The sequence below is a fragment of the Bufo gargarizans genome, chromosome 8 (assembly GCF_014858855.1).
Source record: "Bufo gargarizans isolate SCDJY-AF-19 chromosome 8, ASM1485885v1, whole genome shotgun sequence".
Lineage (NCBI taxonomy): Eukaryota > Metazoa > Chordata > Amphibia > Anura > Bufonidae > Bufo > Bufo gargarizans.
Window position 1 is genome coordinate 179,021,041 of NC_058087.1, and position 23,240 is coordinate 179,044,280.

The 23,240-nt window shown below is 44.9% G+C and overlaps 1 protein-coding gene across 1 annotated transcript; it reads right to left on the reverse strand.

The window, feature by feature from the left end:
• Nucleotides 1-6,034: 6,034 nt before the first annotated feature.
• Nucleotides 6,035-14,611, reverse strand: LOC122945710 (acyl carrier protein, mitochondrial-like). Its single transcript, XM_044304872.1, has 5 exons — nucleotides 14,406-14,611; nucleotides 11,684-11,806; nucleotides 9,817-9,904; nucleotides 7,391-7,515; nucleotides 6,035-6,189 (listed from the first exon to the last, which is right to left on the reverse strand). The coding sequence occupies exons 1-4, from the start codon at nucleotides 14,550-14,552 to the stop codon at nucleotides 7,424-7,426; spliced, it is 450 nt and encodes a 149-aa protein (XP_044160807.1). The 5' UTR covers nucleotides 14,553-14,611; the 3' UTR covers nucleotides 6,035-6,189; nucleotides 7,391-7,423.
• Nucleotides 14,612-23,240: the final 8,629 nt, after the last annotated feature.

Here is a 23,240-nt window from a genome sequence, read left to right on the forward strand (position 1 = left end):
TTATCGCCGCATCCGTGATAACCTGATCTATAAAAATACCACATGATCTAACCTGTCAGATGAATGTTGTAAATAACAAAAAATAAAAACGGTGCCAAAACTGCTATTTCTTGTTACCTTGCCTCACAAAAAGTGTAATATAGAGCAACCAAAAATCATATGTACCCTAAACTAGAACCTACTGCCACCCTATCCCGTAGATTCTAAATTGGGGTCACTTTTTGGAGTTTCTACTCTAGGGGTGCATCAGGGGGGCTTCAAATGGGACATGGTGTCAAAAAAAAACAGTCCAGCAAAACCTGCTTTCCAAAAACCGTATGGCATTCCTTTCCTTCTGCGCCATGCCGTGTGCCCGTACAGCGGTTTACGACCACATATGGGATGTTTCTGTAAACTACAGAATCAAAGCCATAAATATAAAGTTTGGTTTGGCTGTTAACCCTTGCTTTGTAACTGGAAAAAAAATACTAAAATGGAAAATCTGCCAAAAAAGTGAAATTTTGAAATTGTATCTCTATTTTCCATTAATTCTTGTGGAACACCTAAAGGGTTAAAGTTTGTAAAATCAGTTTTGAATACCTTGAGGGGTGTAGTTTCTAGAACGGGGTCATTTTTGGGTGGTTTCTATTATGTAAGCCTCGCAAATTGACCTGAACTGGTCCCTAAAAATTATTATTTTTTACTTCATTTTACCAGTGTCATGAAGTACAATATGTGACGAAAAAACTATCTCAGAACGGCCTGGATAAGTCAAAGCTTTTTAAAGTTATCACCACTTAAAGTGACACTGGTCATATTTGCAAAAAATTGCCTGGTCCTTAAGGTGAAATAAGGCTGTGTCCCAAAGGGGTCACATGAAATGCTACGATGCTAACATCAGGGGGACTGCCTGGGTGAAATTATGGGTATGTCCGGGCTCTGAACCTGGACAACCCCTTTAAAGAGGTTATCCAATACTAAAAAAAAAGCCACCCCATATGCTGGGCCCCCAAAACTGAATATTCTTACCCGGGTCCCTACACCGCATGTTTTCATCAGTGCACGGGGAGAAGCAGCAGTGCAGGGACCAGGAGCGGCATAAGTATATTCAGCGTGGAGGGCCCGGGCTTATGGGGAGACATTGTATAGGATTGGATAACATGCTTAAAGGGGCTCTGTCAGCAGGAAATTCACCAAGCACAGTGCCCTGTAGCACTAGCTCAGCTGAATGTAATGACATTTTTCACTTAGCGATCCGTTCCTTTATTCTGGAGAAAAAGTACTTTTAATCTACATGCAAAGGAGCAGTTAAGTGCACTGAGGGCGGGACCAAGCCACTCTGTGCACCCTTACTCCTCTTCTCCTTCCTAAGTGAGAGGGCAATACAAGAACCTGTCCCTGTCAATAAAGGAAAGGGGCTGGTAGAGGATGCAGGGAGCACAGAGAGATTTGGGCCCAACCTCAGTGCAGCCCTGTACCTCACATGGATCCAGAGATCTCCCCATTCATTGCTCTGCTAGATTTATATCCAGCTGGCAGCTCAAGGGGTGTGTCCTTTCTGCTGCAGCTCTGTCCAGTTAGAAGGATGAAACTGAGCATGTGCGGCCACCTCAGTTAATATAAAAAAGAAAAAATACAACAGGCGCTCTATACAGATATATTTTATTAAATAGCTCAGTGACTATAATAATATTTTAATTACAAGCAATTACAAAAGGATTCAGATCCAGGTGCTGGTTTAAAAACTGAAGAATATTTTTCGTGGGACAACCCCTTTAACTACTTATTTGCATGTGGATGAAAAGTACTTTTACTCCAGAACGAATCACAAAGTGAAAGGTACCATTACATTCAGCCGATCTAGCCTTAGGCCTCTTTCACACTTGCGTTGTCCGGATCCGTCGTGTACTCCACTTGCCGGAATTACACGCCAGATCCGGAAAAACGCAAGTGAACTGAAAGCATTTGAAGATGGATCAGTCTTCAAAATGCTTTCAGTGTTACTATGGCAGCCAGGACGCTATTCAAGTCCTGGTTGCCATAGTAGTAGTGGGGAGTGGTATACTTACCATCCGTACGGCTCCCGGGGCGCTCCAGAATGACGTCAGAGCGCCCCATGCGCATGGATGACGTGCCATGCGATCACGTCATCCATGCGCGTGGGGCACCCTGACGTCACTCTGGAGCGCCCCGGGAGCCGCACGGACGGTAAGTATACTGCTCCCCCGCTCCCCACTACACTTTACCATGGCTGCCAGGACTTTAGCGTCCCGGCAGCCATGGTAACCATTCAGAAAAAGCTAAACGTCGGATCCGGCAATGCGCCGAAACGACGTTTAGCTTAAGGCCGGATCCGGATCAATGCCTTTCAATGGGCATTAATTCCGGATCCGGCCTTGCGGCAAGTGTTCAGGATTTTTGGCCGGAGCAAAAAGCGCAGCATGCTGCGGTATTTTCTCCGGCCAAAAAACGTTCCGTTCCGTTCCGGAACTGAAGACATCCTGATGCATCCTGAACGGATTTCTCTCCATTCAGAATGCATTAGGATAAAACTGATCAGGATTCTTCCGGCATAGAGCCCCGACGACGGAACTCTATGCCGGAAGAAAAGAACACAGGTGTGAAAGAGCCCTTACAAGACACCGTGACGGGTTTATCAGGGAATTTCCTGGTGACAGACTGCCTTTAGGACTTACAGACAATCGCGATCCACCTCGGAAACATGATCCGCGTCTGCTGCATCTCCCGCCCAACTGTGGCTCCTCTGACCAAACCAGAGTAATTTATGATACAGCCAGTCTCACATGATGATGTCAGCACGCGGCAATAGTCCCGCCATCTGCCACACTGGCTGTATCATACGTTATGAAGATACAGTCAGTTCGGGTCAGGGGATCCACGGTCAGCCTGGGAGATGCAGCCAGCATGTGGGCCGATCATAATCTTTAGGACCCAGTTTCAACCATCAAAGTGAATGGATTCCCCCGGCAGATACATCTAAACACCGTTTTTCAGGTATTCAAACTAGAGGAGAGCAAATTTCTTGAAATTTGTTTCAGACCCGATTCGTCACACTTAAAAAAAAAAAAATTAAATTAAATACAATTTGGCTACAAAGCAAATATGCTGAATACCTTTCCCAGAAACCCAGAAAAGCATTGCCTGGCCTACAATACTCCACACACGTATCAGGCGCTCTCCGTAATGAGAAAGAGTATCCCACAGATGTGTGTGTGTGTATATATCCCAGAAGAGCGTTGCCTGGCCTACAATACTCCATACACATACTAGGCGCTCTCCGTAATGAGAAAGAGCATCTCCCCCCCCCCCCAGACAACACATTATATATTGCCCAGAAACCCAGAGTAGCATACTAGGCTCTGATTTACCGGATACAAATCACAAAAATTTCTGGTTTGTTAAAATCTGTACTTTATGGGAAATTTAGTGGATTCGATTCACTCATCTTTAATTCAAATGTGTAACCCTCCAGCTCAGAGCAGTGCTAAAATGTGATATAATATATGAAGCAGTGTCAGGGCCCAGTCAATGAGACTTCAAAATGATAAACTCATCCATGGAGACAAAACTGGAAATTGTAATTTTTCCGTGCATAGCCCTGAGCGGTCGGTTGCGTCTCTGCTGTTATTACTATGTGAAATGCATTTTTAGCTCTTTGTTAATTTTCCACAAACAAAAAAAAACCAAAACACACCATAAATCTGCTAACGTACCAGCAGTGCGATGATTAGCCGGGCATGGTGTGACTTCTCGGGTCTAGCACATCCTGGGAAGCTGGTGTAACACCTCCATGTATGGATACGAGCATCGGCGCCTTACTGTTTACATGAGGCTGGAGCGCAACACGCGTGAAATGACTGTCTGCAGCCAATCCATACACAAGATCCTGGTCTACTCCGAAAATTCACACCACATAATTAACCCCTACTTAAAGGGGATGTTTTTTTTTGTAAAGCAGTCTTTTTTTTTTCTTTTATCCGTCACTGGATTGACATCAAGTAGGTTTCATTGCTGAGGATCCGTGATTGGTGTCCACACCCGGACATCATGCCCTTTAAATGTAGGGGGGATAGCTGTATTTTATTGTTTTCGTAACCCACTATGTCAGGGATGCTCAACCTGCGGACCTCCAGCTGTTGCAAAACTACAACTCGCAGCATGCCCTAATAGCTGTAGGCTGTCCAGGCATGCTGGGCATTGTAGTTTGGCAACAGCTGGAGGGACGCAGGTCGGGCATCCCTGCACTAGGTAAGTGCTGATGCGATACATATTTACTCATAAGCCAATTAAAGTAGTTCTACTCCTGTTCTGTCAAACAGGATCCGCAATAAATGTGATTTACATTTGCACTGTACAACCCTGCTGGGGGACCCACCTCTATCAGGCACTTATGAGATGGAGATGCCACATGTGTAAGATGTGAATACGCCTTGTAGCTCCTACAACTAGAGGTGTACCCAGCTGTGTGCATGCTATACCATGACTATCAGCGACCAATCACGACAGGACAAATAGCGCTAAATGCGTCAGATCCAGCCCAGTGCTGCTGTTACCATATATAACAGGAACGACACCGCAGATATGTAAAGAGGGATTGATTTGGTGTGTCAGAAATTCACCCATCGACCAAGTGACCATTGCAATAACTCAGTCTGGTTACCCCTTGGGGTTAGAAGTCCATCTCAACGCCTTTCTAACACAACATTTACTTTTAAAGGGGTTGCGTCATCTCCGACTCTAGGATATGTCATCAAAGTCAGATAGGTGTAGATCTCAGTGGTGGGACCAGCACCTATCTCCAGAAAGGGTCCCCAAAAGTGAAGGAAAGCAAAACATCCATCTCTAAGGGAGTTCCTAAAATAGTTGAGCGAGCGCACTTGGCTATTTTCAGAATTCCCATAGAAACGAATATAGAGAGTGTACCATGCAAGCATGGCCATCAAATTCTATGGAACTACTGGAGACTGCCTATCCTATTTTCAGCAGTCCCATACAAAATGCATGGAGAGCAGCAGTGCAAACGTGGCTTACTTCGGGCACCCTGTTCTGGAGATATGTGCAGAACCCCACCAATGTCTAAGGTGAGACTACCCCTTTAATGTCACACTATATCGTCTGTATTATGACAGTGAGCCATGAACTCCAACACTATTCCCAGGGTGGTCTTGCTTGTTTAGCCTAAAGGTCCTTCGCCACGGTCTGCTACTGGGCGATTACAAATGGCGATCATCATATATGTTCATTTAAAGGGCAATGCACTGAACGATCATTTGTCCTCCATACACATACCGTGAAATGCACTGCAGACTAATGAGGATTTCTGCATGGGCTGATGATGATTATTCTTGCATGTAAAAGAGCCTTGAAGGGGTACACCAGCCAATACAGGTTTTCCAGTGGGATACAAAAGGTGCATAAAAATAAAACCGCTTACACTGCCTCATCCCTGTCCGGACAGCAGGAAACGGAAAGAGCTCAGCCAATCAGTGGCTGCAGCAATGACCCGCCAGGAAAGTGATTGGCTGAGCAACCTTCCCAGGCATGTTGGGACATCACCTGGAAGCGGATTGCAGCGGGGACATGGGACACCGAATCGCTAATGTATAGGGCACCTGTAAGGCCTCATGCACACGGCTGTAGCGGTTATTACAGTCCACAAATTGCATATCCACAAAACACAGATACTGGCTGCATGCATTCTGCAGATCGGTACATCGTGTCCTCTGTTAGAAATGCCTAATTCTTGTCCAACAACTTTTATTTATTTTTTTCACTGAAATGAATGGGTCTACATAAGTTGCGGACCAAAACTACAGTCGTGTCCATAAGGCCCAAGGCTGATTTCAGAGTAGTAGGACTACAATTTATGTTCTTTATCACACCTACAACATATGGAACCCCCCCCAGTGTAAACCTTTGATTACCGGAGGCCATCTGAAACCGGAGGCCCGCATCCGGGCAGAGATCTATGACGCCTCCGGGTGACAATATAAGTAGATTACGATTGAGAAATAAATGTCAGTAATGGCAGATGGACAGTAAAGTGGTGTCTTGTCTTTTGTGTGTTTTTACATTTATTAAAGGCCAACACATTCAGACAGTTTAAATACAGGATCCTGGAAGAAGTGGCGACGGCAGCCACGGGGCCACGGCATGCAGGCGAGATCACAACACGCCCAGCCAAGCTACCTGCAGGAGAGAGACAACTGTAAGAAGACACATTGCAAATTCTCAGACAGAGTACATAGCAAAATCTCAGCAATTATTTTTGTTTAAAGATACGCCACTGACACTTCTCAAGGCTGCACAGTGGGTCACCCTAACGCCTTATGGGTCCCAACATTTGCTTCACTGGTTCTCAATATTTTAAAGAAAAATCTGATTAATAAGCTCGAAATATGGGAAGGGGGGCCGATTGTGTAATTGCTACCATGCTGCTGTCTCTATCTGGTAGTCATACAACAAACCCAATTTGTATTAGGGTCGTCAGACAGAAGACCTAGACCACCCTTTTCTGCAATGGGCATATTATTCATATTTTGACAAAAATTAGAAGAGGTGCCTATGACCACCATCCCACCCAAGCAGGAGGGATGCACTAACGGAAGAGTTGACTATGGCCACAGACAAAGAAAAAGTTCCTTCAAAGGCGTTGAGCAAGTGGCATTTATGTAGAGAACGTTAATACAAGGCACTTACTAATGTATTGTGATCGTCCATAGTGTGTCCTTTGCTGGCTTGATTCCTTTTTTCATCTGATTATACACTGCTCGTTTCCATGGTTACAACCACCCTGCAAATCCATCAGTGGTGGCCGTGCTTGCATTCTATAGGAAAATGCGCCATACTCTGGCGGCCGTGACCATGGGCGCGTATATAGGATGGCGCTTTTCACTGTAGTGCGCAAGCACGGCCACCACTGGTCGTTGAAACCATGGAAACGAGCAGTGTTCAATGCAACGGAAAAATGAATCCAGCCAGCGAAGGAAGCAATACGGACAATCACAATACATTAGTAAGTGCCTTGTATTAACTTTCTCTACATGATAAATGCTATTTTCTGAAGTGAGACAACCCCTGAGAAAATCCAGGAAAACCTCATTGTCATTCTGCCTTCGCCCGCACACAGCAGACAGGGTAAATGTCACAGAAGGCTCAATACCCGGCAGTAAAGAATCAAGGCCAAGGAACAATATGTTTGCCCCTCAGAGCTGAACTCCTTCAGTCTGTCCACAAATTGATATTTTAGGACCTTTTCGTAACCATCTAATGATTATTTTTGGCTCAGAGGAAAAGTGAAAAAGCGGGAGGATGACATGTGTATATGGATCTGGGGTCTATGGATGCCTGTAGTGACCAGACCGAGATCTGCAGACTTGGCTACACTTACAACGAACGGAGGAACTGACACATGGACTTCACGTCACTCATACACATCCTTTTTATCTGCAATGTAATCTACTATCTCCTGTGGCGTCATCAGCTTCTCACCGTCGGCATCAGGAATCTCAAATCCTGCAAAGGAATAAGATGCAGGGATTAGACACTCAGTCCAAAAATTGCATTCGGCCATCGCTTCTGCGAAACACATGAAATCTACCAACATGGCGACAATTGCAGTTCCAACTGATTTTTTTCACCCAGCTTTCCTAGCACTGTAGTCTGTCTGGCGTTACAATAGAGCGTGTCTATACGGATATGTAAGCTGCAATGGTTGACTGATCTATCTAGATTGCAGGCTTCCTAATTTTCGCATCCCCCCCCCGGCGGATTACTGTAACTGAATTCCGCCATCTTCGGCTATATTGCAATGACCGCTATCTCCATGCTGCATTCACTGCTGCCTCCCTTCACGCGAGTTTCCCGATGCTCGCACCCAATATGGTATCCTAGCAACCCAAGCAGGAGGCAGAAGGAGAGATCACAGCATGCGGGAAAAAAACATGTCACCGAGACTGTCCTAGTGACACAGATAATTAAAAGTAACAGTTCCTGAAAGAAATGCATAATGCAGAAGCAAGGAATGCATGGCGGCCGTGCAGATGACTGGTCATCCATGTCAAAGGCGGACGAGTCCACCAGTGGCAGCTTATAAGCCGTGCCTTAGGACATTCAAATCAGAATGTCCCCCAACACTCCCTTATGGTGCCGCTCTACTTCTCTACCCACAGACCTGACACCCTGGAGCTTCTGCATGAAAATGGCAGACCATATGGAAATATCAAGCCCAATCCATGCAGGAACATTGCTACGCTGTGCCAGACTGCCAAGCCAAAGGACGGGTGACATACTATAACTGTGCTTTTACAGAGTAAGGCCGCATTACATTGGGATCACACTGCTGCAAATGGGCTTTCTGAAGTAATACCAAATATCTGTCAGCGAGCGCAGCGCCGGGTAACGCTTTGCATTCCAATCACGTAGGCAAGTGAGCAACGCCAAGCAGCTGCTAACATTTAAAAGATGCAAGGCGTTCGCCACCTAGTGGAAAGAAAATGCTATGTCAAGCTTGGCCGGTGAGTAAGGACATGGAGAGCAGCCATACGAACTGGTTTACGAAGACGTGCCAGTGCTGCTGCATGCAACCACTACATTTTCAAGGAGACGGACTGGGATCCGGACTGGGCCCTTGTGACACACCGTTTTCACGCAGCAGTTGTCAGCCATGCATTAAGCCGCGTTAAAATGGTTTACTATAACCATCAAGACCATTTAGCTCCATAGAAACCAGTCTAGGACGTTCTATACTCACATGCAAAAGACCCCCTTAAAACAAATATGGTGACAATGAACGTACCCCTGACCTAGTCCTGAGGTGCTTATCAGCTTCTGCATGCAAATTAGCATTGAAAACTGGCAGCATTTCTGGCATGTGTGAATGACCCTTAAAACGTCTGGAAGCGAATGAAGGGATGACCGTTGCCATTTCATTCACAGTTTTGTACCTTCAGAGCTGCAATCTCCTACATAGGCTACATTCACACGAGTCCACATTCATAGTTCCGTTTCGTTGCCCCGCGAAAATATAAAATAGAGCGTGTCCTATTCTTGTCCGCAATTGCTGACAATAATAGGTACTTTCTTTGATACCGGCGATGTGCGGTCCACAAAATGCGGAACGCACATTGCCGGTGTCCGTGTTTTGCGGATCTGCAAAACACTACGGTCGTGTGAAAGTAGCCTTATCCCTAACAGTGTCTGCACAGAATATTTCCCTTCAGGGAAGAAATGTGATGTAGGAAAAAAACTACTGACCCCCTACAATTTAGAAGTGCAGTTGAGCGGTGTTTCTGATGAGCTTGCCACCTGAACAACCAGCTGAACTGCGAATGCTGCCCTGGAGTAAAACATAGGCTGAGCCTGTTTAGGGTCCATTCACACGTCCATATGTGTTTTGCGGATCCGCAGAACACGGACACCGGCAATGTGCGTTCCGCATTTTGCGGACCGCACATGGCCGGCACTCTCATGGAAAGTGCCTTTTCTTCTCCACAATTGCAGACAAGAATAGGACATGTTCTATTTTTTTGCGAAACGGAAGTGCGGATCCGCGGATGCGGACAGCACATTCCTGCCACATTGAAAATGAATGGGTCTGCACCTGTTCCGCAAAATTGCGGAATAGATGCGGACCCATTTTGTGGATGTGTGAATGGACTCTTTCTAGAAAGCAGACGTCGGCACCGCTATTCTAGGTGGCAAAAAAATGCTTTCCAACATTTCTGCTAGGATTTACCAATCAACAGAAGAGAACCATCGGTATCTAAGCGCAGCTGTAAAGACTGGTAGCAATATTCAGGTGGGAATGTTTCTTACCAAACTCATCCTCTATTGCCATTATTATCTCAACTTGGTCCAAACTGTCCAGACCCAGGTCTTTCATAAAGTGGGAGTTGACTGAAAGCTGGAAGGGAAGGACCGGCAATTAGTAGGTGTAAAGGAGGATCAAGCATGGTGTCATCTGTATTGTCTGCAGCAAATACTGATCCAGAAGACTGAGGTCCTACAGGACAGATGTACTGATCAGGCCTCAATGACCCCTGTATGGAATGCCTGCAGGTAAAAAAGTCTCAGGTTTACTGACCAGGGAGAATTCACCCCGAGTGTAAGGGTCCTTTTACATGGACTGATTATCTGACAGATGATGAGGAACAAAGCGGACGCTCCAGATCACTGTCCGATCGTCAGCGGTAGACGAGGGAAGCTTTTACATGCAGCAATCACCTCCGCTGTATGAGGACAAGAGAGCAATTCAGTGATCGCTGGTCCGCAAAGAAAATCCCTGCTCCAGTGCAGCAGGACGCTCTCTACACACCACCGTCTACTGCGCAGGAACAATTACTGTCTGTGTCGTCAGACCGACGCAAACACCCGATTGCCTGCGTAAAAGGTTGTTGGGAAACTAAAAGATTGTTGGGAACTAGTGCTCTTCCCTGACAATCTGACAGATAATCAGTCTGCGCAGGGCTCCCCTGCATAACGGAAACGGGACGGCGTGCTGCCCACATCTTTTGCGGCCCCATTGAAGTGAATGGGTCCGCATCCGAGCCGCCAAAACAACAGCCGTGTGCATGAGGCCTAAGGGGAAAATCTGAAGACAATCTGTGTCAGGCATTAAAAACATCCTGCAGATTTCAGAAATCTGGATCACAGGTCACTTCCCGCATGGAAAACCTCTATATCGTGGATGCCACGTGTCCAGATCTCATCCACGTGGCTGGTACTGTAATATTTAGCAGATTTTCCCATATGTAAATCCACATGGAATATGTGTGCGAACCTACCCTAACACCGACTTAGGCTAGTTTCACACATGCGTCAAAGAAGTCCGGCAGAGAACAAGCGGCCGGGGTTCTCTGGATCCAGCATAGCCGGACAGTGCCACGTGTCCACTAGATCCCGCGGGGAACTGGCCACTCCCTGGCATATATGACAGGATTCGGCTGGACAAAAACCATTGCGTGTAGCGATTTTTGTCCAGCCGAGTCCCAGCTGATGTGTCAGGGAGCGGCCGGATCCTATTACAGTCAATGCGGTCTGGCGGGTACACGCACTATCCGGAGAACTCTGGTAGCCTGTTCTCTGCCAGATTTTTTTTTTTTGACTGGCTGGACTCCCCACCAATCAGATACCAAAAGGTTTATCTTAGGACTCATCATATCAGAGGGAGAAAGGCTGAGCTCTGATGTAAGTTTATGATTTGGAGCAAAGAGAAATCCGGACAGGACTCCTAGAAGAGACAATGAGAGTCCTGCTTGCCCCGCCCACAAAAAGATGACTGACAGTTTCCCTGTACAAGTGTGTATACAGAGAGCGGTCAGTCAGCTCCTGCGAGGAAAAACAGGGAAATCTGAACGGACTCTAAAGCTGGCCGCGCACCTTAGATAAACGACAGCCAAACATCTAAGGTGTATGAAGGGACTCTCCTGGACAGAGATGGCGGGGAGCTAAGGATCAGGCTGATCCCGCCAGATCCTTTTGTCCTTGGGAAGGTAAGCTGCTGTCAGACATGCTTTCTCCATACAGGACACAGGCATGCTTGGCCAAGCATGCATGTGTACAGAGGAACTGAGAAAGCTGTCAACCGAACAAACTTTCAGCCAACAGCTACCTAATCGGAGGGGCCGGCGTAAAACCACACAACGTCAATGGTAGTTAGAAAAAATAAATACAAAATTCTCACCTTTTCTGGGTCAACCTTATCATACAGCTTCAATACATATAAAACTCTTTCGGCGATGCCCTCCAGGGTGAGGGGGGGAGCGCCGCTGTACTGGCGACATGACTGATATAAGGAGCCAGAGACCTGCAGAAACAAGACACAGAGTCAGAGGAAAGACATACGGCAACGGCCATCTGTGTAAGTGGGCTTTCTGTAAGACCCCTGCTCCCCCAACCACATACATTCAGTCTTCGGCAATCAGTAAATACAGAGGGGAACAGGTCTCAGTAGTGCAGCCTCAGGCGCTGGGCCGGAAGATGAACTCATTAAAAAGGTTGGCCCACTAACAAGATTAAGGGGGCGTATTCAGAGTGGCAGCAGCATATCCTGCAGGCTGGTCTGTCGTGTATTTTGCTGGATTCTAAAGCTCACTGCCAGGTCATCGACTATAATTTTTTCTGGCCGGCATTCACACTGGATCAGGCATGCCGCAGATGCAAACGTACCCTTAGCGTAGACACATGTTGCGGCAACTTCTATAAGTGTCGCAGGACACTTGGGCGCCATTTTCTAAGAGTTTGTTGACTAGACCCAACTTACACAACGTGAGCTGTGCGACGCCCTCTAGAGATGCCCCACCTGAGAGAGGGGACATGGTATCCCAGATAAATACCGCACAGGATTTGTCTGGACATGATGTCCCAAATGCCCCATAGACGTGGGTCCCTCCCACCAATCTCCAGAACATGGTCGTCACCCTCCCCTGTGAACGGAGAACGCTCCCATATATGCACATGGCCCTCTTCAGTCACCGAGCGTTTCAATCCGATTGGCTGCTACAGAACGCGCTCTACTTTTTTCAGTTGCGCCGATTTTTTTTAGATCAGCCCTGCTGAATGCTCATATTACATTTTTGGCTTCCTTTTGGGACCTGGGTGCGATCTGAAGCTTAAGGCCTCGTTCCCTTTCCGTTTGACATCCGTGGAAAACCCATCTGTGAAGGATCCGGGTGTCCGTTTTTTAGCCCTCCATGTATCATCCACATTCCAAAGCATCTCCTACCAGTGGTCTGCAAAGCACTGACAGAACACGGATGCCATCCATGTCGTCAGTGGCTTTCCACAGTCCCATAGACCAGTGTTTCCCAACCAGTGTGCCTCCAGCTGTTGCAAAACTATAACTCCCAGCATGCCCGCACAGCCAAAGGCTGTCCAGGCATGCTGGGAGTTGTAGTTTTGCAACAGCTGGAGGCACACTGGTTGGGAAACACTGCCATAGACGGTCAATGCCAGACACGGATGTGTGAACAAGGCCCTAGAAGAACAGCTCATGGAGATAGCCGTCATCAGTTTGGCAATAGGTGGTGACATCTGGTTAGTCAGAGTTTCTCGCACACAGCAGCACATGCCGTCTGGGCCCCCCCTTTAGGTCCTAATAGAAGTCTTTCAAGGTGAAAACATGTGGCTACAATGGCCTTAAAAACACTTTACACGGCCCCGTTCACAGAGTGAACAAAGGCAAACTCCACCGTGGTTTTCCCATTTGAATGCTGAACACCCGCTGGCACCTATTGCTGTTTCCAGCAGCGTTCATCTGGACAATGCACCCGGAGAGGACACGCCCTTTCTTAGCGTAGTCGCAGCCATAAAATGCTCTCGCATAGAGTGCAGCGTGGCCTCCCAAGATTCAGCCGTGCAGCTGGCGGCCTTTTGGGGAAGATTTTGTGCAAAATTGCACCAAAAACAAAAAAACAAAAAACAAAGCACCGCCTTATGACATCACTGCTTGACCATCAAGGTCATGTGACACATCAATAGATTAACATCAAATCCAATTCACAAGGTCCTCAACTTCTCCCCGACGTCCGATTTCAAAGGAGATAAGGACCAGGCTGCAGTATTTCAACATGTCCAATCCTTTTATTCTCAGGCTGCCACTAGACATGTCCAGCATCGAATTCCTCCCAATTCAAAACACATGCATGCTCAGCCGAGGCAGGTGGGGGAGGGGGGCTATCGGACAAATTAGCGCTTCGCCTAACAGCTATCTAAACGGTATGACTGCTTGTAGGAAGGAGCCAGTGGCACCACTGATGACATCATCCGGATTGCACGTCCCACGGCAGACACGCGCCGATGTGCCACAGAAGCCATCACATGATACAAAGTAATTGGACAGTTTCACCCCAAAAACATATACTAATCAGCACAACACTGACAGCAACCAGGCACGGGAGGAAAAAATATCTGCTTGCGGTCAGTGACTAGCATCGTTCTGGTTCATCGCCTGCGTCTGACAAGCCATTCTGCTCATAGTTATAAAAGTGAAGTCACCACCTGCTGCGCATCTGGACATAATCAGCATAGTTTCCAAACTGTTTCCATTCACTGACAGCAATCAGAGGGTGAGGAAATTAAACAGAAGGTTAGATCATTGCAGGACTGGGTATGGGTTCTGTAATCCTGGACAATTCCTTTAAATGAATGCATTCCTATGGTCGCCATAGGTGACCAGGCCCCCTGCAGGTGATGTCAGGAGAAGACAGCATGGGTCACCACCACCACTACTGTGGGCAGGCTCTGCCTGGAGCAGCAGGCGAGCTGGCCGCCCGCACAGGGCTCACAACCTGCATCCGCATGCTCTAGGGCCGTATACACACCAGCCGCACTCGCCGCCCCCACACGCAGCCCTCTCTACCCCCAGGTGACCCCTGGCTGGCCTTGTCGGGTCTCCCGTGCCGTACCTGTGTGGCGAGGACCGGGGCGTTGGTTGCAGGCCTGGCCAGGGAAGAGCGCTGCCTGCAGGCGGTGCTGCCCAGGGCAGGTAGGGAGCGCCGGGGCAGGGGGCGCAGCGCCGAGCGGACACACACACAGAGGACACGGGACGCCATGGCTGACAGCGGCTACCCACACTGCACCGCGGCGTGGAGGGGGGAATAGAGTGACTTCCGGCACGTGTGCTAGAGGGGCCCGTGACCATAGAGACCCCCTCCGGAAGGAGATAGAAGGGCCGCGCGACGGAACCAAGCGGGAGGTTCCAAACTCAAGGAATACTTAGGTTTCCGACAAATTTAGCCTTCCCCGTCCACAGTCACAAGACGAGCGTCCAATTTTAAAGGCAACGTGAGAGTAATTCCGCCATCTTGTTACACCCACGTTCTATAACCCCGCGCCATCTTGGTACACCCAATGAGGACGGAGGGGGAGAGGTCACTGGGTGTCATTGAGGTGGTCACGTGGCTTGTTTATCACAGATTGTGCAGAGACAATGGCTGATCGAGATGTTCTCTTCTGTATCTAGCTGCAGGATTTCCCAGAATTTCTCTTTTTTTGCTCCATAACCTCCAGAGATGGGAGAGCCCTTCACAGAGTGATAGTCCAGAAGCAGGTCTCATCAAAGATGAGAGTGGCCCTTAACCCCTTAAGGACTCAGCCCCATTTCACCTTAAGGACTTGGCCATTTTTTGCAATACTGACCAGTGTCACTTTAAGTGGTGATAACTTTAAAACGCTTTGACTTATCCAGGCCGTTCTGAGGTTGTTTTTTCGTCACATATTGTACTTCATGACACTGGTAAAATGAAGTCAAAAAAATATTTTTTTTGCATAATAAAATATCTAATTTACCAAAAATTAAGAAAAATTTGCAAATTTCAAAGTTTCAGTTTCTCTACTTCTGTAACACATAGTAATACCCCCAAAAATTGTGATGACTTTACATTCCCCATATGTCTACTTCATGTTTGAATTATTTTGGGAATTATATTTTATTTTTTTGGGATGTTACAAGGTTTAGAACTTTAGAAGCAAATATTGCAATTTTTCAGAAATTTACAAAAAAAAATTTTTTAGGGACCACTACAGCTCTGAAGTCACTTTGCGAGGCTTACATAATAGAAACCACCCAAAAATGATCCCATTCTATAAACTACACCCCTCAAGGTATTCAAAACTGATTTTACAAACTTTGTTAACCCTTTAGGTGTTGCACAAGAGTTATTGGCAAATGGGGATGAAATTTGAGAATTTCATTTTTTTGCCTAATTTTCAATTTTAACCCATTTTTTCCACTAACAAAGAAAGGGTTAACAGCCAAACAAGACTGTATCTTTATTGCCCTGACTCTGCCGTTTACAGAAACACCCCATATGTGGACGTAAACTACTGTACGGCCACACAGCGGGGCGTAGAGTGAAAGGTGCGCCGTTTGGTTTTTGGAAGGCAGATTTTGCTGGACTGGTTTATTTACACCATGTCCCATTTGAAGCCCCCTGATGCACCCCTAGAGGAGAAACTCCCTAAAAGTGACCCCATCTAAGAAACTACACCCCTCAAGGTATTCAAAACAGATTTTACAAACTTTGTTAACCCTTTAGGTGTTGCACAAGATTTAATGGAAAATAGAGATACAATTTCAAAATTTCACTTTTTTGGCAGATTTTCCATTTTAATATTTTTTTTCAAGTAACAAAGCAAGGGTTAACAGCCAAACAAAACTTAATATTTATGGCCCTGATTCTGTAGTTTACAGAAACACCTCATATGTGGTCGTAAACCGCTGTACGGGCACACGGCAGGGCGCTGAAGGAAAGGAATGCCATACGGTTTTTGGAAGGCAGATTTTGCTGGACTGTTTTTTTGACACCATGTCCCATTTGAAGCCCCCCTGATGCACCCCTAGAGTAGAAACTCCCTAAAAGTGACCCCATTTTAGAAACTACGGGATAGGGTGGCAGTTTTGTTGGTACTAGTTTAGGGTACATATGATTTTTGGTTGCTCTATATTACACTTTTTGTGCGGCAAGGTAACAAGAAATAGCTTTTTTGGCACAGTTTTTTTTTGTTATTTACAACATTCATCTGAAAGGTTAGATCATGTGGTAATTTTATAGAGCAGGTTGTCACGGACGCGGTGATACCTAATATGTATACAATTTTTTTTATTTATGTAAGTTTTACACAATGATTTCATTTTTAAAACAAAAAAAGTTTTAGTGTCTCCATAGCCTAAGAGCCATAGTTTTTTCAGTTTTTGGGCGATTATCTTAAGTAGGGTCTCATTTATTTGCGAGATGAGATGGCTGTTTTATTGGCACTATTTTGGGGTGCATATGACTTTTTGATCGCTTGCTATTGTACTTTTTGTGACGTAAGATGACAAAAAATGGCTTTTTTTAAACCGTTTTTATTTTTATTTTTTTACGGTGGTCACCTGAGGGGTTAACTCATGTGATATTTTTATAGAGCCGGTCGATACGGACGCGGCGATACCTAATATGTATACTTTGTTTTATTTATGTAAGTTTTACACAATGATTTCATTTTTGAAACAAAAAAAATCATGTTTTAGTGTTTCCATAGTCTAAGAGCCATAGTTTTTTCAGTTTTTGGGCGATTATCTTGGGTAGGGTCTCATTTTTTGGGGGATGAGACGACGGTTTGATTGGCACTATTTTGGCGTACATGCAACATTTTTGATCACTTTTATTACCTTTTTTGGGAAGTAAGGTGGGCAAAATTTCAATTTTCTCATAGTTTTTATTTTTTTATTTTTATGGCGTTCACCGTTCGGGTAAAGTAACATGACCGTTTTATAGATCAGGTCGTTATGGACGCAGTGATACCAAACATGTGTAGGGAATTTTTTTTTTTTCATTTTTAATCAGTGATAAATGTGTTTTTTGATTTTTACTGCACCAGACCTACAGGGATGCTGGACAGCTGGTACAGATCCCCCACCAACCCCACAGGAATGCCAGGAGGAGGATTTAAGCAATCTCTCCTTTCCACAGCCGATCCGTTTTTTTTATGAAACTGAATTATCCCTTTAAATAACTGGTACATCCTTACACCTGTTCCAAACAGTATTATTTTATGCTTCTTATAGAAAAAAAAAAAATAGAACTTAGTGTAAAGTATTTATTTTTATTTTACAGCTGAATAAATAATTATAATTAAGTTCCTTAATCCTGGAAACAATGATGATTTAATTTCCAACCTTTCAGATGTTACATTAGGGTGTCTATGGAATCTGATGGTAATATATCTTGTAGACTAATGAAAGATCTTAAAATATAAATGTTGTTGTTAAAGTTTCTCCTGTGATTTTATTATAAGGTCTTTGATGTTAACGTCGGTTATTCCAATGTCTTGATGGAGCAGCAACAGAATATGGCTCTAAGGAACCGTGATGGACGAGGCCTCTCAGTTTTTTTGCTACTGCTGTTTTTCCTTAGACATTTTGGAATCCACCATCTTGTTATTGGTGACTCCACACTTGGCCAGGCCTCCTTCACATGAAGTACGGAAGGTGTGAGTGAATCCAAACTTGGCCAGACCTCCTTCACATTAATTTCTGAAGCTATAAGTGAATCCAAACTTGGCCAGGTTTCCATCATATGACACTCTGAATGTATGAGTGAATCCACACTCGGACAGGACTCCTTCACACGAAGTTCTAAAGATATGAGTGAATCCACACTTGGCCAGGCCTCCTTCACATGATGTCCCAAAGCCCTGCTGATGTTCATTTCCTCTCTATCAAAAATATTCTTCTCTTCCGTCTCTCTTCCCTCCTCCTCCTCTTGCTCTTCATCCTCCTCTAGAATTGTCTCTAGAGTTGGCCAAAAAGAGACTTTGCCAAACTTTGATGGCCTAAACGCCGGCTCAGCCTCCATCACCATCCACCTCCATAAAAGATCGTGAATGACTCCTCTTCCTCAGCCTGTTTCATCCTGGAAATATCCAAATTACTTGCAATTGCTACCAATACTGAAATGAGAGGGAAAAGAAGATTTTTATGAGAACAGATAATTTTTTTAAGAAGTATCTACTGACACTTATAGATTAGAAAGAGAGGAGCAAAGAACACAAAGTCAGACTCTGCATGGAGGAGAAGCATTGGAAGAAGAAAGGAAAAACTGTCAACTGTTAGCTTAAATATTGGATGGATAAATGGCTACAGGGATGGATGGATGGATGGATGGATGGACACCGTTATGCTTGTCTCATGTGATAAAATGAAGCTTTTGATCTTAGTAAATAATGGAGGGAGACAAATACGAAAAGAACAGACAGCAGGACGTCACATGGAGGAGACTAATAGGAAGAAGATAAGAAGAAAAAAAATGAATGACATAACAGACTCCTCCAGTGCAGACTTACCCTCCACTGACAATTAGAACCCTCAAGTGATTCTGAGCTTTGCCACTCCTTATATAAGGTGTGTGATGTCATAATGTTTATGGGTGGAGCCAATGTTCATAACATTCTGTAACCATAAATAATCAACAGCTGTTATTTAAAGGGACAGGATGAGGCCGGGCAGCCAATCAAATTCACTGTGGATGTGCACACATACTGCACATTGAAGAAGAAAAAGTTTAGTCTCCAGAGACGTCAAGGATTCTTTATTGCATCTATGGAATAGTCACCTCTGGACATGGTCACAGCAGGAACAGTGAATTAAGTGAATCCTTAAAATGACATGACATTAATGCTTATGATAATGTGTAGAAATCTGGGTCTCACTTCCCTTTTCTAAAATTTGCACCCCCTCCTATCCCTTGGTTAAACTTGATGGTCTTAAGTCTTTTTTAACAGTATTAACTATTAGTGTTAGGCCTCTTTCACACGACCGTTCTTTTTTCTGTTTACGGGACGTTTTTTGCGTTCCGTATACGGAACCATTCATTTCAATAGTTCCGCAAAAAAAAGGGAATGTACTCCGTATCTATTCCATTTCCGTTCTGTTGAAAGACAGAACATATCTTATTAATGCCCGCAAATCACGTTCCGTGGCTCCATTCAAGTCAATGGTTCCGCAAAAAAAAAGGAACACATACGGAAATGCATCCGTATCCGTTCCGTTTTTGCGAACCCATCTATTGAAAATGTTATGCCCAGCCCAATTTTTTCTATGTAATTACTGTATACGCCATACGGAAAAACGGAACAGAAAGGAAACACAATGGAAACAAAAAACGGAACAACAGATCTGTGAAAAACTGACCGCAAAACACTGAAAAAGCCATACGGTCGTGTGAAAGAGGCCTTAAGAAAAAAAAGAAAAAAATTTGATTCAGGTGCCTTGACAAATTTCACAAATACATTTGCTTAGTGATGAATTACTTCCTCACGAAGCGCGTTTCTTTGTAAGTAGAGGACGTAGTGATGTGGAACGGCGATTGCGCTGCCCACCGACATTAAGCCCCTCAGATGGCGCTTTCATCGCTGATCGTGGCATCTGAGAATAATAGTGAGTGCTCTCAGTGGTTAATTCGTTAAAAATAATATAAATAATACTAACCTTCGTCATCACACTGGTCGTCGTGGTGATCTTCAATCAGGATGGTCGTGGCGGCCTCTTTACGTGTTGAGTATGTTTTTTTTTTTATTATTTTACTGCCATTTCAGGGAAAATTTATTAGTTATCACTAAGCACAAGGAAATGCGGCTTCGCAGTGAATCGAATTTTCCCTGACGTTATTATGGAACTTCAGATACTTAGATTCGCTCAAGACTATTAACTATGTAAATATGTCATTTTTATGTATTATATCATTTTGAAGTAATTTTTACATAATATTCATACTATGCACATACCTACAGTACACATAGCTATTCACATTCACACATCTGTACATACGTAGTACACATGTGAGATATACCGTTTTTTTGCCCCCCAAAGTGGGGGGAAAATGCCCCTGCGTCTTATGGGGCGAATACTAATGAGTGCTTCCATTATGGCTGTCGGCTGCGCACAGCGTGAGGGCGCTATGTGACCTCACGCTGTGCGCTCCAGTTCACAGCACAGCCGATGGAGGAGAAGGAAGAAAAATTTAACTTTTAATCTATTATCTAAAAAAAATTACCCTTAGATAGACCAAGATATAAGTAAGTTCAAATAGAATCACAGTGAATTAGGAACACAGAGTGGCAGCACGGCGGCACTGATATAAATAAACCGTGGTCCTACCACTCTGACGACAGGTCCCTTGATATAGCAGCCCGGGTCCAAGACGGATCATTTCTTTCATGGGCTATAATCACCATACCTTGTCGGGGTAATAAGAAAGCCCCTAAATGAGCCCCTGTGGTGGCCCTAGCCTAGATATTCAGAGCAGCCTCACCCCAGGGCACTCGTCCTTAAAAGGGCGACCCCTTCTGGAACCTGTCCCTAGCTCAAAGCCCTATATTTCCCTACTCTATTGCATGTTTCATATTTACATCAATAATCATCAGGGGACAGAGAATCAGGATCTGTAGGAAAAAACAAGAAAAATACCTTCACCAAACTGATTACTAGGTACAGCATTTAAAATCAGCCAACAGGTTATGTTCAGTTAGGGTAGGTCATATGAAAGAGTGGGTGGAACGACCGATATTCCTCCCCCCACAAGTACTTTAGGGCATGACGGCAGTACCGGGCTATAGAGGTCAGCCCTGCTGTCCTAATGTTGCGGGTTTAAATAGCCCGCAGTCTCTAAGCACAGGGAGGCGGCGGCCAACCACAGGGGGACAGCACCCCTAACTCCGATGGTGCAGATGGGACTGCGGTCTCTGCACCAGACCTACAGGGATGCTGGACAGCCGGTACAGATCCCCCACCAACCCCGCAGGAATGCCAGCAGGAGGATTTAAGCAATCTCTCCTTTCCACAGCCGGCCTGCAACAAGGTCCTGGGGGTAGGATTGCCTGACCCCATTCCAGCGGAAGAGCTAGCATCTGGGCAGAGCGCAGTCAGCCTCTGCCCTCCCCTATCCAGATGCTGCTTCCCCACAGGCTACCCCAGCGGAGGAGCTGACATCTGGGCAGAGCACAGTTGGCCTCTGCCCGCCCCTATCCTCTTGTCCAGAGGCTGACTCCCCACAGGCTACCCCAGCAGAAGAGCTGGCATCTGGGCAGAGGGCAGTTGGCCTCTGCCCAAGTACCCACAGCTCCAAGCTAGAGAACAACAATGAAGCAAGGAGTAGCAGATGCCCACTCAACAGCTGGGGACATACAGAACAGAGCCAGGCCCTAGAGTTCAATTTTTATCGCAAATATCAGCACTTCGAGAATTCGTGAATATTTAGAATATAGTGATATATTTTCGTAATTTTGAATATTCAAGATTTTTTTTAATCAGTACACATGATCCCTCCCTGCTTCTAGCTTGTGGGCCAATGAGAAGGCTGCAATATCTTTGACTTTAGGAGTAGTGTTGATTGCGAATTTTCATAATGCGAATATTTTACGCAAATTTTTCATTTGACGATGTCTGCAATCAAGAAAATAATGACTGGAGATAATGAATTCTCGAATATATGGCGAATATTCGCGAAATATCACACATTCATATATTCCCCTGCCGCTCATCACTAAATATTAGGTAAAATTTTTATAGTGGTCAGTTATTTTTTGATTGTTTATATATTGTATATGTAAAAGTGGAAAAGGGGGTGATTTAAACTTATAATATATTGGTGTTTTAAATTTTTTCTTAACTTTTTTTCACTTATTTCTTTTTAATATTAAACCCCTTAAGGGCCTAGATCTCTATTAGGGTGAGGGTCTGAGCTGTGCCTCGTGCATAGCTCAGTATTGAGAAAGCAACGGCAGGTCTGGAGCACTTCGGCAGTGTCCAGGCTGCCATGGCAAGCGATAGGAGCCCCGCAATTTCACTGCGGGGGCTCTAATTGGAAGGCAGAGGGAGCCACATCCCTCTGCCTTCATTCACAGGTGCTGCAATCAGTGAAAGGCTGCAGCTGTCATGCATGGCCAGGGGCGGATTGGCCATATTTCCCGGTAAGGTCTATCCTGGTGAGCTGATGCCCAGGGGCTGGCCAGTGGAAGTTTTTGGGATGTATTTTGTGATTGACTGTGGTATAGTGATGAGCGGCATAGGCAATATTTAAATTTGCGATATTTCGCTAATTTTTGGCTAAATATTTGCCATAAATTTGCAAATTTGAGAATTCATAATCTCCAGTCATTATTTACTTGATGTAATATATTCGCAATAAAAATTTACCATTAGAATATTCGCGATCAACACAAAGGGGTAGGCAACTTTCCTATTGTTGCTAGGGATGTTGCTAAGTGCTGATATTCGCAATACATTTGCGATTAGAATATTCACAATCGACACTATTCGCTAATACGAAAACATAGCACTATATTCTAAATATTCGTAAATTCTCGAAGTGGCGATATTTGCGATTAAAATTCGCGATTCGAATATTCGTGCTCAACGCTACTGTGGTATTTGGCTCTGTTGGGGCGGTATAATGTACCACAATTTGGTATTGTTGGCCCTGCCTTCCATCAATTTATAGGAAAACGTATCTTAGCTTGTCACTATGGAGTGATCAAGCAGGTAGACGATCATAAGGCGCCCGGTACAGGATACAACAAAGTTTATTTTGAGACAATGCGTTTCGGGGTCTCGACGGCCCCTTTATCAAGTCTACAAGGAACATAGATAATAGGAAAAGTACAATAAAAAATAAAAAGATAATATATTTACATTTCAAAATTGTATATGGAATTTGGTATAAATAGATATATACATATATATGTACGTTTAAGAGTCATGT

What these genes read in the sequence shown, in the direction of transcription:
- LOC122945710 (XM_044304872.1), bottom strand. Translation starts at nt 14,552, where the DNA reads ATGGCGTCCCGTGTCCTCTGTGTGTGTGTCCGCTCGGCGCTGCGCCCC. An exon ending in ATAAGGTTGACCCAGAAAAG is followed by an intron (nt 9,905 to 11,683) that starts GTGAGAATTTTG and finishes CTTCCCTTCCAG; the next exon opens with CTTTCAGTCAACTCCCACTT. An exon ending in GGCAATAGAGGATGAGTTTG is followed by an intron (nt 7,516 to 9,816) that starts GTAAGAAACATT and finishes ATTCCTTTGCAG; the next exon opens with GATTTGAGATTCCTGATGCC.